General features: G+C 39.1%; 1 protein-coding gene across 1 annotated transcript; it reads right to left on the bottom strand.

Annotated features, from left to right (window-relative positions):
• Window positions 1-3749: 3749 nt before the first annotated feature.
• Window positions 3750-9963, bottom strand: gins3 (GINS complex subunit 3). The gene is made up of 3 exons (XM_005947671.3): window positions 9588-9963; window positions 8760-8993; window positions 3750-4182 (listed from the first exon to the last, which is right to left on the bottom strand). Exons 1-3 carry the CDS (start codon window positions 9756-9758, stop codon window positions 3952-3954), a joined length of 636 nt encoding a protein of 211 aa, XP_005947733.1. The 5' UTR covers window positions 9759-9963; the 3' UTR covers window positions 3750-3951.
• Between the last annotated feature and the right edge of the window lie 5854 nt (window positions 9964-15817).

Here is a 15817-nt window from a genome sequence, read left to right as displayed (position 1 = left end):
TATAACATTTTAAAGCAGTTTTACATCCAAACTGAGCACAGGATGAACGATAATGAGAATGCCAAGATTCTGAGCTTCTTCCTGAGTATTTGGGAATTTTGGCACTGATGTCTTTGTGTGTTTTCCAAATTGGAGAGATCACATGATTCTCTGTTAAAGCTAATATTCATTAGCTGCATTCAGAATGATTCTACACTATAAATGTTTTTCTCTGAAAACTTTTCTCTCAACTTGTGATTTATATATTTTTTATACATTTTATAGATGATCATTAACCAAGAAATGTCAGATATGCGTAGCCCAAATACAAAGAATTCTCTTTAAAGCCAATGATTTATAATAAACACAACACGGGCCTGCGTGGGGAGCAGGGATTCATTTGAGGTCAGGAAATCAATGCTGTTACTCGCTGTAAGAGTCAGCGTGACGGTAGATCGGAGCAGAGTCAGCAGAAATTGCCGCGTTGTCCCACACCGATATGGTTGACAGATAGCAGAGCATGACTGCGCTCGGAGAAAAATCTAAATGAGTTTCCACTGTAGGAAGTCTTGGCTCTTTGTGGTGAGGCGAGGTGAGAAGAGGACAAACAGTCCCTGTTCCTTCACACTGAGGTGGTACAGACATCTGATCAAGATGCATTCTGGGTACTTTTTATCAATGTTCAAGTGCATCCAACTAGTAGGATACCTCAGTATACACCCATCTAGCCAATTAACTCCACACGATCCCTAAGGTGGAGCAGGGAAACACTGCTCGGGAGAGTGATGTCTTGGCTTGCTCGGCGTCCAGATAAGCAGCAGAAAATGGACTCGAAACAGTTTCGATTTCTCTTCCTACAGGCACAATGTCACCTGATATTTAAAGATTTTACTGTTCTTATATTTAAACAAAATGCAAAGCATTTCTGCCTTCTGTATTAACAGTGCAGAGATTAGTATGTTTCCTCACAGTCAGCTCTGGGTCTTTTGTTCTACTCATGCCTGACAGATTTCCTCCAACGGTCTGATTGCATTTATTTTAGGCTAACTAGTGATTCTTAGTATGCAATTCAATGCAAAGACACTTTATTTTATACCTTTTAATGCATGCATTTCCTGTACAAATACAGGGATAAAAAATTATCTAAAAAAAAAATGACTCGACTGACTCATTTCTGGATGGTGGAAGTGTGACATCAAAGACTGATTGACAGCAAGGAGGATAATTAGAGGGAAAAACTGTTCAGTCGCCTTTATGGAGCAAATCACGGCTACCCACAAGTGCAGTCAATCACCACATCACGTAGATCTTGTGGGAGCCCTCAGCTGCATCATCTGTCAGGAGAGGTTCGTTACCATGCAAAAAAACTAAACAGCCCTTTTGACAGAAAGCATGGGCAGCGTAACAGCTTACTAGACTGTGTCAAAGTGTCTGAAAAGCTGGGGTGGTAAGGTAATCATCAGTTGTTATTAACCTCTGGCTCTCTTTCACAGCATCTCTTTTGTCCCGTCTCCCTCCCCTGACCCACAACCAGTTGCAGCAGATGGCCCCGCCCCTCCCTGAGCCTGGTTCTGCCGGAGGTTTCTTCCTGTTAAAAAGGGAGTTTTTCCCTCCCACTGTCGCCAAAGTGTTTGCTCATAGGGGGTCATATGATTGTTGGGTTTTTCTCTGTATGTATTATTGTAGGATCTACTGTAGAGATGGACCGATCCGATATTACGTATCGGTCCGATACTGACCTAAATTACTGGATTGGATATCGGAGAGAAATAAAAAATGTAATCCGATCCGTTAAATATTAAAAAAGCACCTCAAAAAACTTGCAACACTCCGTAACTCGCCTCATAACCTTAGCACATCGGAGCAGTATGCGTCACGTGATAGAGCGGCTGTGGCGTGCGAGACCTCTCAGCGATCTGGTTGAGCATTTGGAGCCTCGCTACCAACCCGGCATTTCATCTCCGACAAAGTGATCCCAGAGAGAAGTAAAGCAAGTGCGTAAGTCCATCTCTGAATGTTTGTAAAGCATTCCCGCGTTAAGCTTAACAACCGATATATGGAGCGACTGCCTCTCTCCCTTCCTCTCCTGCTGCTACTTCGATCATGAAACTGATCAGTGATCAGCTGATCGGCTTTTCTGTCGCAAGTCCGTCTCTCTTGTTTGTTTATCGCCCACTTCGCGCCAGAAAGAGGAAACTAGCGGCTGAACAACAGCAGCACGTTTAAGCTTGATAAGCTGTTGTTAGAATTTATTTAATATTACTTTCTACACCAGGATCCTTTTTTACGTAGCTAACGGCTGGTAACTGTGCAGGGGCGGATCTAGCAAAGTTTAGCCAAGGGGGCCGATAGGGCATGAACAGGGAAAAGGGGGCACAAAGACATACTTTTCTTTCTTATTCTCATTTAAAATGTGTAGCTTTTAATAAATAATTATCATCTTACACCCAAAGTTTTAATCTGATGAAAAATGTATAGAAGTCAATTACTGTATATAGTAACTATTAAGTCTAATATACCCCAGTAAGCTATAGTACTTTTTCCATCTGTGCAGTCTGCAATTCTGTTGAAGAAAGATGTTGAATCTATTTAATTATTCTTGAAAAATAGTTTATTTCTGTGCATTTTTTCCCCACACTGCATGAAATTAAAGTTGATTACGTCGATTAAGCATCACGAGGTGGAGGGTGAGGGGGTTCCCCATTTCTTTCTTTTTTTTGCTGGGAGTTTGCAACCCTATTAGTTAGGTTGCTTACTCTTTAAAATACCAGAATAGGGAGGATGGTGTAGGTTTTGATCAGTATTTCTGAACTATGAAATATTTTCGGTGCAGTATATTTTTTGCATACAGGTATAAAAAAAATAGCTTTAGTGTTTGTTTGTTTTTTGTAACTTGAGTATGAACTTATACAAAAAGCAGCAAGATATTAAAAAAAAACAAAAAAAAAAAACATTTTTATTGATTTAAAAAAAAAACAAAAAAAAAACCCCACTATATCGGATTCATATCGGTATCGGAAGATATCAAAATTTTTGATATCGGATATAAAAAAGTGGTATCGTGCCATCTCTAATCTACTGTACAACATAAAGTGCCTTGAGGTGACTGTTGTTGTGATTTGGCGCTGTATAAATAAAATTGAATTCAATTCTGCCAGAGGTTTCGTCCTGTCAAAAGGGAGTTTTTCTTCCCACGGTCGCCTTGCTCATATGAGGTCATCTGATTGTTGAGGTTTTGTCTATATTATTGTATGGTTTTTAGCTTAGAACAGAAAACCTCACAGCAACTGAATTGAATTTTCCTCAAATACGCTCAGATACAGGTGAACCTTGAAGTGTTGGCTCACCCTTTGAAGTGCTGCGGGCATAAAAAAAAATTTGAAAGAAATTTTATTTAGTTTTTATATAACTTTAATGCACATTTAAAAAAAAATAAAAAATAAAAAATAGCTGCTTGTTTAAGCGAAAACACAATGATGTTTTGTTTTTTTTGCACTAATAAAGTTGTGGAGTTGTAAAGTATTTTGTCTGGTGTCAATTATATCGTCAGTTATATCATCGCAAATTTTCAAATGTATATCGTGATAAATATTTTTGGTCATATCGCCCTGCTCTAATACCAATATCACAAGTTTATTAACAGGCCTTTAGATATTAGGATGAATATCTTCATAACGTTGCTTTGATTTTAGATTTTTAAAAATTCAAACCAAAGTAGAAGATATTATAATTTGCCTTGTAATGATAGAAAGTAGCAAATGTTTTGAATCTTTACTGGTAAAAACAGTCTTTACTTGTGTAAATGTCACAAAGAAGCTTCTTAATGCACGCAATGTGACAAATAAATAGAAATGTCTTTATACTCTTTACAGGGTCCACGTCTCAACACTCCCTGCATGGCTCAGGCTGAGGGGAAGAAGCGGTCCGTGGACAAAGACGGCACTAAAAAGAGTCTCTTGCGGGTGAGCAGGGCTAGGGCTGAACATCAGTGATTTTCCTCTTGCGGTAGTTGAGAACCAGGCTGGAGGCGGTGAGCTGCGAGGCCTGCCCCTTCTCCCAGCTCTGGAAGCCGTTTAGGCCGCTCTGGCCAGACCTGAATAGAGCCTTCTCCAGACAGTCCAGACGCTCCACGAACGCTGACGTGTCCTCGTTGTAGGCGTTCTGGGAGGAGTCCATGGTTCGCCTGAAGCGAGCGATAAATGTCTGGATGGAGGACAGCAGGAAAAGTTTAATGTGCAGAAACTCACCAAGCAGTGAATGTATTTTACATTTTAGGCATGCTTGCAAAGTTTTCAATCAGAGTGACCCAGTTTGTGCAACACAGCTCACCTTTGATAATCATTTTAATGCTAAACTTCAGACATGTAGAATTTCATGTTTTCAACTTTCAGGCAAAACTTCAAAGCTTCAAAAAAAGAAGAAAAAAAGAAAAGAAAAAAAACTTGATCTCAAAAATATTGGCGGTAACATCAGAGTGTGTCTAAACATGGCTCTCCCTGTTGCTGCTACATTGAGTTGTAACATTAAATTAAAGATAAGAGATTATTTTCAATAACAGTTAATTTGCTTTTTCTATTTCACATTTAAAAAAAAAAAAAAAAAAAAAAAAAAACAACTTCACAGGAAGAACAAAATGAAATTGTGGGTCATCCAAGTACATCAACATGAGCATTAAGGTTTGTTCCCAGGACATTTTAATTAACATTTTAATTGAACCCGACTTTTGGAATAAACATTTAGTTTACTCCAAAGGCCGGGTTACAGGTTGGGAGGCAGGTGTCACAGCGATCAGCATCGACCCCAGCCGAAGCCTTTGTGTGGAGTTTGCACGTGATTTTGTCACGGGGATGATTACGTCATTAATTCATTACTAGTATTTCAGAATCAGAATACTTTATTAATTCCCAAGGAAATAATTTAGGATTCAATATCAGCAAATATCTGAAGTAATGGTATCGATATCAGATAGGACTTGGACAAAGGTGGGTCAGTGCATCTCTAGCACAGAAGGATAGCCACACAAATATATTATAGATCCAGCTGTGACAATATAGATCAATACTAACATGTGTGACTCGAACATTGAAAGAATTACTATGTCAACAAGAAACTTAAACAATTTAAAAAAAAAACAACTGTTCTTTTTCTGTCAATCACTATGCCACCAGACTGATTGCCACCTTTAGTTTTCTATTTTTTCAGTCAGAATGCAGTCGTGCATTATTCATAACTGATACATTTCAACACGACAGATTAAGCTATTGTGCTCACGTTAAAAATAATCTTACAGCTTCTAACAGTTTGAGTTATGAGAGGCTTTAAAGAACTCTGAACATGTGTTTCTGTTTGTGTGTCAGTCAGGTTAAAGTGAGTCTGCCTGGTAACAGCAGCACTGTAACACTTCCTGAGCTGACTGCACCCCCTAGCTGTGATGAAGAGAGTAACACTGGTTTATCAGTGAATGTGTGTCCTTTGAGCATTTTTAATAAAACGTCTGGGCTGCTGCTTCTGTCAGTCAGCTACACCAGGACAAATCCTCTTTCCTTAAACAAGACTAAAGAGTGCAGTAACACATGCACAAAGTGAAAGACTCACTTTCTAATCTCAGATCTGTTCATTTATGCAACAAATAAATCTCACGTTCAGATTTCTGCTTGACACAGAAGGTGACATCAGAGCCATCAAACACTGTGACCTCATTACAAGGAAAAACTTCATGTCTGGCTGCAGAGAGAACAGTGGTCTGCCCCTGCTGGTCCAGGAACGCATAACATACCATCAGCACGTGTTTGATCTTGGTGTTAATCCAGCAGAAATCCTTTATTTGGAGGGCTTAGCACCTCAGAGGATGAGAAGACTGAAACAAGGCTTAAAACAGAGAAACGTTCTGTGCCTCATCAAGTGGGGAAATCAGATACCACATTTCGTGAATTCTGGACAGTTTTTAAATGCACCACTCTGCACCTTTTCTCCATCAAACATTGTACAAATGTCCACGATTAATACATTCCTTTTAAGCCATTTATCACCCTCTGCATTTAGTAACTCACGTGTTTAATCAAAGGGTTCTGCTCGTGTTCAAAAGTTACAAAAATCTGTTTTGGGAGCAATTTTAACAAAACTGTACATTAACCTCTTCATTCAGATTAGCAATTAATCTAGAAAGCTACACATGCATAGCTGAAAAACATCATGCAGGTGTTCCTCAGAGGGAAAACAAAACTGTTGTATCCAAAGTATAACTTTTTAGAAAAATTCAGAAGTATCCAACACAACTGTTTCAAACTTTTCAGTTAATTCCTGCACCCTCAAAGAGGTTTAGGCCATCCAAGGAAATAAGCAGTCATATATTCTTGTTATCTAATAGCTTAAAAAAAATGAATAATTGAAGTAAATCTGTAATATCTTCCTGATTGGAAATGGGTTAAAACTGCACAGCTTTCTCTATAAGCATCTGCACAGCTTGCTAAGAAATATGGCCTCGGTCATTTTGGTTAACTACAGAAAAAGTGTCGAAATTGGTTCAGGAGGTAGAGCGAGCTGTCTACCAAACAGAGGTTGTTGGTTCCATTCCTGGCTGCTTGAGTCCACATGTTGAAATGTTCTTTGGCAAAGATACTGAACTCTAATTGGCCGATTCCATCGACCGGTGTGTGTGACAGTCAGCATGTGCTCAGTGGCACTGTGTGAATGTGGCTTTCAGTAAAGAGTGCTCCTCTTTGAGTACTCAGGCATAACAGAAAAGCACAAGCATAAGAGTCAGTCCAGTTACCAAATCTGCATGTTATATAATATTTCAGCAGATGAGTCTGAATAGTCATGATATACACGATAACTATAATTATATACACCCTGAATTTCTATTGGAGGAAGCATTTTTGGTAATAATGGAAGCACTTTTACAGTAAAAGATGGATGGAGTTATTTCAAGCCTGCATATTAAACTTACATCACACAAGGATCAGTTTATCTGGAAATCATTAAGCAGCATTACTGCCAGCAGCAGTCAGACACCACATTTAGGAGGTTTTAGGAAAACAACATGAATGCTTTAAGATACTCTGAGACCTTCAGACACTTTGATAATAAGACAAGGACAAAAAGGTGTAGCAGGAATGGAAAAGATCCAAGAGCCATGCAATGGCTTCAGTGACAATATGTTTCAAAGGCGATCGCGGTCACGATGACCAAACACAGGCTCCAATTTCTTTTTTCTGTCTTCCACCTCATAGAAAGTGCAGAAATTATCCTCACTTGCAAAACACGAGTAGTAAGAGACAGTCAGAATGGGCCGTCGGTATAGACAGCTTAAGCTGGACTCTTTCATTTGTTTTCCTTCATTTTTTTTTTTAAATATTATGAGTGGCAATAAAAGGAGCTGCTCAGGTACAAACCATCTGTACACAAAGATCAATACGCAGACAATCCAAAACTCTGGTGGCAACTTAAAATTCCACCCAGTCCACTTAATATCTGCCACCACAAGAAGCTAATGGCTTGTACTTCTCCTGTAGGTCTGAGGCAGACCTACAGGAGAAGTACAAGGTGAGGCACCTCCCATAGCGCGCGCACACACTGTTTTCACGAATCTGCAGACATGCTGTGTCCTTGATGAAGGAAATCAATCACTGCACATGTCATGCGGAATAAAAACCTCTGTCTGATTTATATTATTTCATGGCTGTGCAGCACACACCTGCTATTATTACAGTGGGTCTAGTCTGTGTTTCCTTTTTTCCTGTTACAATGGCGGCTGCTCATACTAAACATGACGAAACCTGAGGCAAATACTAACATATACAGGACAAAGCTGGCACTTCTATAATATCTTTCTACTCAGTTGAGTAATCAGAGCACTTTCTACTGCAAATTTCATTCACCCAATCATACACACAGGCCTTTTGTCTATCCCTAGTCACTTCAACACATACGGGCCAAACAAGGGTTCAATATCTTAACCAAGGACACTTCTGACTGGAGGAGTCGGGGATCGATCCACCGTCTTACCAATGGAGTAACTACCACCTGAGCCACAGCTGCTGGCATCACTTAACCAAACACTGGTGATCAGGCTCAACAGCCACCCCAAGGTGCTTATAAACTCAACAAGCCACGATTTAGCATTCGCAAAAAGAGTCAGTATTTGGAGTGCGTGACCAATCGAATGGAATAAGAGTAAAAAAACATAACGTGTGTCGCTTATACTTCTTACAATCACAGCTCTATCATTAAAACACAGGCGGCTGTGACTGTAATTAAAACTGTATTTAGTTCAATTAAAATGTTATTTACTTGTATCTAAGATAAGGTTGGCTATATTGTTTCAGCTGCAGTTCTGAAAAATAAGGCAAGTGAGTGAAGAGCAAACACAGAAGCCTAAATCAAAGAAGTAAGTAGGCTCACTAACAAATTTTATATAAGATCGGCGACACAGCTTAGGTGCCTGGTTTTATGATCAATAAAACCAGGCCAATAGGTCAATAAAAGTGTTTAAAATCTGGTAATTTCTTAAGTCGAACCTAACATGCTTTGGAGCAGGCACTGCAGGACAGTAAAAGATAAATAAGGATTATTTTGCACTTTCAGTGATGGAGATCTACTCTTTTTTTTTTATTATTAATCCTTTATTTATCCAGGTAAAAAATCTCATTGAGATTAAAAATCTCATTTCCAAGAGAGACCTGGCATCATGGCAACAAAAGTCACATACCACATAGGTATATAACACTCTGGTCTCTCTCATCCTTGATTACCTCCATGTTAACGTTTTTTTTTTTTACCTGCAGCAAAGTCTGTGCGATCTCAGGATTCTCTGGGCTGTCAAAGTGCAGCATCTGGGATCCCAGGCCATAGTAGTAGGGCCCCATCTTATGGAGGTCCACCACGTTGGGATCAGCATTGAACACGGTCCTCCAACCCTCTTTGTACACCTTAGGAAGCTCCACAGAGACCACTTTCCTCTTCCTCTCGTACAGGCCCTTGGTCAGCCACAGAGGAAGCTCCATCTTTGTACCCTGGGATGAAACAAAAGACAGTGATGGAGTAACAATACCCCAGCTCTCTGGAGCTCTAATAGTGCTACAGGGGTGTGTTTTGGTGTACACCGGATTTTTTAAGAACTCCAAGACCTCACATGTACTAAAGCACTGTTCACTTTACTGTAATACCTACAGCAAGGCTTGACGTTACCTGCTCCTGTATGTACTTAGAAATATTGCTTTTCAAATGTAGTTTATTTGTTTAGTAGTAGATTTTTAAGACTAGTACCACCTTCTGGTAGCCGACTGAAGAACACTTGCGATGCTAACTAGCTGAAGCTTAAGCATACACAAGTTAGAAATTTTGATACTGGTATAGTTGTTCGCGTTTATAAATACGCCGAATTTACACGCGAGTCCTGTCTATCCTTGAACGCTGGAAACTGCTTTTTCGAAGATTCTCCCTTTATAAATACAATGACATAAACAAAAGTATCAAAAATATGAATGAAGTTTAGCGAGATGTAAGTAGCTTTGTGAAAAAGATAAACGGGCGATTCCGGTACTTTTGGTTTACTTGTTTTAGCATAAATACATTCGCAAAACGTTAACTGTTATGTGTTTACCGACCTCCGGGATGTCCTGCGTGTCACTCGACTTCTCCAGAAAGCCAAGCTGAGGGAAAGTGCACTCTGTCCGGATAGGAAGTCTCTCATGAGAGAGCAAAATATCGTCCAAAGACAGGAAATTCTCCTCCATACCCACCCCAGGCGGTACGGGAAAATACGACTGCGTGTCCATTTACGTTTGAATAATCTGTAAAGCGGTCAGTAACAAAAATACTTTTAGTAAACTGTTATTGACGCAACCCAGCTCCGCTATGTTTACAGTCTGTTTTACCTTTGCTGTTTTGGCGCCAGAAAATATGACGAAACAACCAGAGCGGCGCAGAGAGCTCAAGACCAGAGCAATCGATTTGCTAGTGAAAATCAAACGAAAATCAGTTATCGATTATTTTTCTCTTCTTTTTTTTGTTTTTTGTGTTTTTGATTTTTTTTTAAACGTGCTGAATTTCATTTTCAAATTATGTAAGGACAAATAACAGGCTTAGCCCTTATTATAATACAAGTTGTTCATTCAAAGAAAAGCATAAAATTTGCAATTTGTAATTACAATTTCAGCCATTAGAGGTCAGAATGTAACCATTAAAAATGTAAAGTCACCTTGTATCAGGTTGTAAGAATGTTTCGCTGTAATGATTGCAATTGTAATAATTACATCTACAATTGTAAAAAGAAGATAAGTATCTTAAACTATGAATGCCAAGTTAACACTAAGTTTTCTGTGAAGCACACTTAAAAGTGAAATTAGCATACTTCAAACTTGTCTTCCCTCTGACCTTCTTTATATATCTCTTGATGACATTGATGAGTTTATAAAAGAAAAATGGCAGCAAGTCTATTCAGTAATCTTCCTTCTCTCCATTCAGTAAGGGTACCTTCAGTTTGCCTTGGATGTGCATACTGCACACCAAAGTCATGAGTCATGCTAGTATCCACAATAAACATGTGATTATTCAAATGCTCAGAATGTAGAATAAGTCATTAATTTAAATAAAATGCAGCAGTAGTGAATGAAGGTACTATCTTCGTTTGTTTGAGCTGAGCCAGCAGGGACTTTTCACTGTGAGAAACTGACTGAAGACCACGTAATTTCCACAAAACATCATCCCCCTCTGTTAGCTGCAGGCTATGATAGACTGAGAACACTGTGTGTCCCATAAACAGGCAATAATAGCTGCAGTTATTATTATTAGTTGGTTTTCTATGGTCCTGTGTTCCATGCATCATGATGCTGAAGTTAAAATCTTCTCCTGAAATCCCTCCATGCATCATGGCCATAATAAGCAGAAGGGATGATCTCAGCACTAACAGGCCTGCAACACTTTATTTGAAGTGGCGCTCATGAGGCATCATAACCACATTATGACCGCAAGCGCTCTAATATTAGAAAAACACGCGAGTGGGATTGAACACTTTGTGCTGAAGTTCATAGCACTTTCCGCTAACACTGCATTAGGCATTGGGACACAATGTGGGTGCTCCAGAAGAAACTCTTGAGTAAAATATGGAATGGAATTCCTGCAAAAAAAAAAAAAACCAACGAAAACTTCTGGTTGATTTGGTGAGCACGTAAACACTGACAGGTGAAGTATTACTCAAATCAGGAACAGAGTTAAAGTCACAAATAAATAACTTTATTTTTTGTGTCATTATTATGTAATTTTTGGCTGGGATAAACTTCTGGCATGATATGAATGGTGTTTTGACTCCTAACCAACATGTACCACACACCCAACATAGCTGCAGACCAAGCACACTCCTCCCCAGTGGTGCTCCCTGATGGCAGCTGCCTCGGACAGCATGACAGTGTATCCCCACTACACCGCAAACCTGCCCAGGAATGGCTGCAGGGAAACAGCCTAAAGTCTTTCAGCTGGCCTCCAAACTCCTAATCTGATCCAGAATCTGAAGGGTGCGCGTGAACAAGTCAGATCCATGGAGAAGCCCACAACACACATGACCCAAAGCATCATCTGTCAGTGTCTCAGTGCCAAACTCTTCAGGAACCCTTCAGAGGGTCTACGCAAAGTAACATGATTCTACCCAGAATTAACCAAAACGTATTATACAGGAGAGGTGCTTGAACTCAGCATTAAGGTTAGGGTTAAGATTTGCTTTCCAGACAGTACCACGAAGACATTTTGGTCCTGCAGTTCTGCTGCCGTAAGTTTTTTCAAGCAAACAGGCAAAAATTCCTTAAAACAAAATGGATGTTAACCTAAGCTCACTCCCACCCCTAACCCTGATATAAGTGACCCACACAAACCTGGCAAATGTTAAAAATTTGCCATAAATTCTAAACCCAGTACATCACACTGTATTTTGTCACATGCCGCCTGCGTCTCAGCACTGTGCACAAGATGTCTCTGGTTTTTTACATCTTCTTGCTTCAGTAATTTGTGTCTGCATGTGGTTTAGGAAGGACTGTGGTTTGGCATAAAATAACCACTGGTGACCAGCTGAAAGTGACAGCCCAGTATCAGTAATACCCCAATCCAGTGAGTCACAGCCTGGACATCCTGAGGCCCTGAGACATGCTGGCAACTTTCACAAAATGGCATTACTTTACATATGAGTGAGAGCGCAGCGGCTGTGAACCTGGAACGCTTTGATGGACATTATGAAACTGAAAAACAAGATTGAAACTGATTGAAACTGTATGTTTAATAAATGGAATAAATGTTTAATCAAATGACACTGCTCAAAGCTAAATAAAAAGATGTAAAAGAATCAACCTGATATAAAATGATATAAAATGATATAATCCCCACATGCTGTAGAGGAAACTTTGCTAACATGTGTACATTTGGAAAGGCAACAGAAAAAACAGCATAAAACTGACATATTTTGTGATGTCTTTATCAAATTTGCAGTTGTTAATGTTGTTCGCACCTTTAGGTAGCGCTGACTTGTTCGTTTACATTTTGAACTGTACATTTCTACTAACTACACACAGCTGCTAATTAGGTTATTAGCAAGGTTTTTTTGTTTGTTTGGTTTTGGCAGGACTTTAGTTATTTATAGAGTCAGCGTAGTTTAGGATCCTGTTGTCAACCTTAAAAATCCCAAAATCCCAGCTCTTTTTACCCCGAGGATAAAAATGCCACCTTCCCAGAAACTGCTGTGAAAATTCTTATAAAGTCATATTAATTTCCACTTTAAATGACTCGGTGTTTAAAATTACTTCAGCCTGAAATATACATAACACAGATTAATTACAGTTCTTTTGGGACGGTATGTTTACATAACTCCTCTGATTTTTATTGAACAAACCCCCCAAAAAGAGAAATCATTTCTACAAAATGCATTTCAAGGATCATTTTTTTTATTAGGTCCTAAAATTGGTCAACGATTGACAGCAACATTGATTTTCATCCACTTTTATTTTTCTGTAATTTTAGACTTTTTTTTAAAGTCATACTTTACGCCCTAAGGACAAAAATTGGCAGCTCCCCAAAAACTGCTGTAAAAATATTATACAGTAATATTTTTCCACTTGTAATGACTCAGTCTTTTAAAACTACTTCAGCCTGAAACATAAATATCAAATATTATTTGTATTTAATCATATGTTTTGTGATTTTAACCCTTTAAAGGCCAGTATGTTTACATAGCTCCACTAATTTTTATCAAAAAAAAAAACCAAAACAAAAGTAATCTCCATAAAATACATTTTAAGGAGTAAATGATCCAATTAATTTTATCAGGTCCTAAGATGGGTCAATGATTGGCAGCATTGATTTTCATGCATTCTTATTTTTTCAACAGTGTCAGAGAAAAAAAATCCTAATGAAAATAATGCCACCTTCCCACAAATGGCTGTAAAAGTATTATATAGTAATCATTTTTTCCACTTTAAATGACACAGTAAAACTGCTTCAGCCTGCAATTTAAATATCTAATATTAATTATGTTTTTTGGATTTTTACCCTATAAAGAGGAAGGACTCTAGGAGCTGAGGTGGAGCTGTAAATAGGCAGACATGTAAGCCTCCCACGTGGCGCTGCCAGCTCTTCTCTTTATGCCCGTGAAAAAATCTTTTATGTGCTGCAACTATCAAAAATAGATTAGTTTAACTTTGCCCAAAATAATCTCATGTAAGGCTCAAAGATGCCCATTTATTTTTCTGTTCACAGGATCAAGTCTGAATATGCATGCATGCATGTTTTGATTGATTTATTGTTTTTCAGGATGTGTTGACGTGTTTAACGCTCTTTAAAAAAGTAGTGCAAAAGTTCACATACCTTTTATTGCTGGGAGGGGGCCACACTAATGTTTCCAAGCTTTCACATATGTTCAAATTTACCTCATTTATTTCCTCTGCAGTGAAACGTCTATATCAGACTGAATCATACGTTTCTGACACAGACTTTCCGTGATGAAGACAGAAAGACTCTGACAATCAGTTTGTTGCTCCAGGTTGCATCTAGAAGTGTTTCAGGTGAATCATCCAGCAGCAGACCCATGACTGTCTCCAAAAGGAAGTGAGCAGTATGCAGTTATGCAAACAGCACAGCAGTGGCAAGTTCAGTATGTCGCAGTTTTTAACCTGCAGTGGAACATCTGCCTGACCCATTTAAGGTCTGCTCAAGTGCATATGGACCTGTTTCCATGACTACATACTGGAAGTTGCCTTCTTAAATGAAAAAGCTGTCAAAATATTGCAAGACAAGAAAAGAAAATTTGGTGTACTGATGTATATTACATAATATCACACAAGTACTGTTTTGTTCTGTCATGTCTCACCAATCAAAGAGCATGACAAAGTGTCATCACTTTAACAAACTGATGAAGCCTGAGAGGGGCTTTTCTTTCTGTTAATTGCTTTGCGTTTACTTGTGGGCGATCGTGGCTCAAGAGTTGGGAGTTCGCCCCGGCTTGGACAGTCTCGGTCGTTGTGTCCTTGGGCAAGACACTTTACCCGTTGCCTACTGGTGGTGGTCAGAGGGCCCGGTGGCGCCAGGCAGCTTCGGCTCTGTCAGTGCGCCCCAGGGTGGCTGTGGCTACAACGTCGCTTGTTATCACCAGTGTCTGAATGGGTGGATGACTGGATGTGTAAAGCACTTTGGGGTCCTTAGGGATTAGAAAAGCGCTATACAAATACAGGCCATTTGTGTTCATTTTCCTGCTCCTTTCAGATCTTTTTTCATTGTTATTTTTGGTCTTTTGTGTCTTTGCAGCTGTTTTGCAGCTACTAGCGCTCTTTTTGTGTTTCTGTAAAGTCATCTGCTGACATCCCGCACTATGCAACATGCTCAGTATGTTTCCCGCCATGCATTTGTGTAAATAAACTGTGGTAAGTGTCCTTTTGGGCACACTCGGCAGTATGTAAACTGACTTCTTGAGTTATGCTGCCAACTGGAGACCTGTGAATATTTCAACCCATCTTCATTTGAGATACACCAAGAAATTCTTTACAAATTCGAAAAGTATATTAGGTGTAGAAAAAAAATACATATATATTTAAACACTCAGATTATTACTGACGTTAGACTTTGACAGCCTTGATCGGTGTGCAGCACATGTGCATGGAATTGTGGGTTATTTGTTGTCCCGTGCTTGCATGCTCTGATATTCCCTTGATGTATAGATTAGCTTTCATTTTGCTTGAGCTTCCTTGTTGTTTTGTGCCTCTTTTTCCATCGTGGGCTTCTTGCAGTGTCTACATGTGTCAATCAGAACTGATTTAAAACTTTATTGACACACACATTTGGGCTTGCTGTTTTGAACCACCTCTATGTTCAGGCTGGAAATGAAGGATTTGTCTGTTTTCAGTGGTTTTCATTATCTGGCTAGTAAAGTAAAGCCCTTGATGCTAATCCTGTGGTATCAGAATATGTAATTTGGGGCTTTTGGAAATTGTTCCTGCAAGTCGTGGCAACTAAAAGAAAAAATGTATGTAAAAAGTGTTTCATAAACTGTTGTTTATATTTACAACATAGTTAGGTTTAGGGTTTGACTTCTCAGCATGAAATTAGACCTCATAGTGTTGATTTATTGTTAGTTACCAATCCTATCTCATTATTCTTGACCTGCAGGCTTCATGACGCAGGCAGTCTAATGCACAAACAAAGATTTTAAACTCTTACCCCATACTCATTGCCTTTTAAATGTTTTCTCTCTGGAAACTATCAGATTGGGTTCTGGGAAACGTTGTTAAATGTTAAATGACAGAGTGAAATAGGTTGAAAGCGGATACCTCGCATTCAGTCCTAAAATAACTCCTGGAAGGGAGGG

Source organism: Haplochromis burtoni, unplaced genomic scaffold (assembly GCF_018398535.1).
Source record: "Haplochromis burtoni strain Fernald_Lab_line unplaced genomic scaffold, NCSU_Asbu1 Contig_545, whole genome shotgun sequence".
Taxonomy (NCBI): domain Eukaryota; kingdom Metazoa; phylum Chordata; class Actinopteri; order Cichliformes; family Cichlidae; genus Haplochromis; species Haplochromis burtoni.
Note: the sequence above shows the minus strand (reverse complement) of the source record. Positions and strands in the feature narration are given on the sequence as shown.

Bases quoted from the DNA above. Each gene is read 5' to 3' on its own strand.
- gins3 (XM_005947671.3), bottom strand. From the start codon at position 9,758: ATGGACACGCAGTCGTATTTTCCCGTACCGCCTGGGGTGGGTATGGAG. The intron at 8,994-9,587 runs GTCGGTAAACAC...GTTTCATCCCAG, and splicing joins ACACGCAGGACATCCCGGAG to GGTACAAAGATGGAGCTTCC. The intron at 4,183-8,759 runs GTAAAAAAAAAA...TCCTCCATCCAG, and splicing joins TCGCACAGACTTTGCTGCAG to ACATTTATCGCTCGCTTCAG.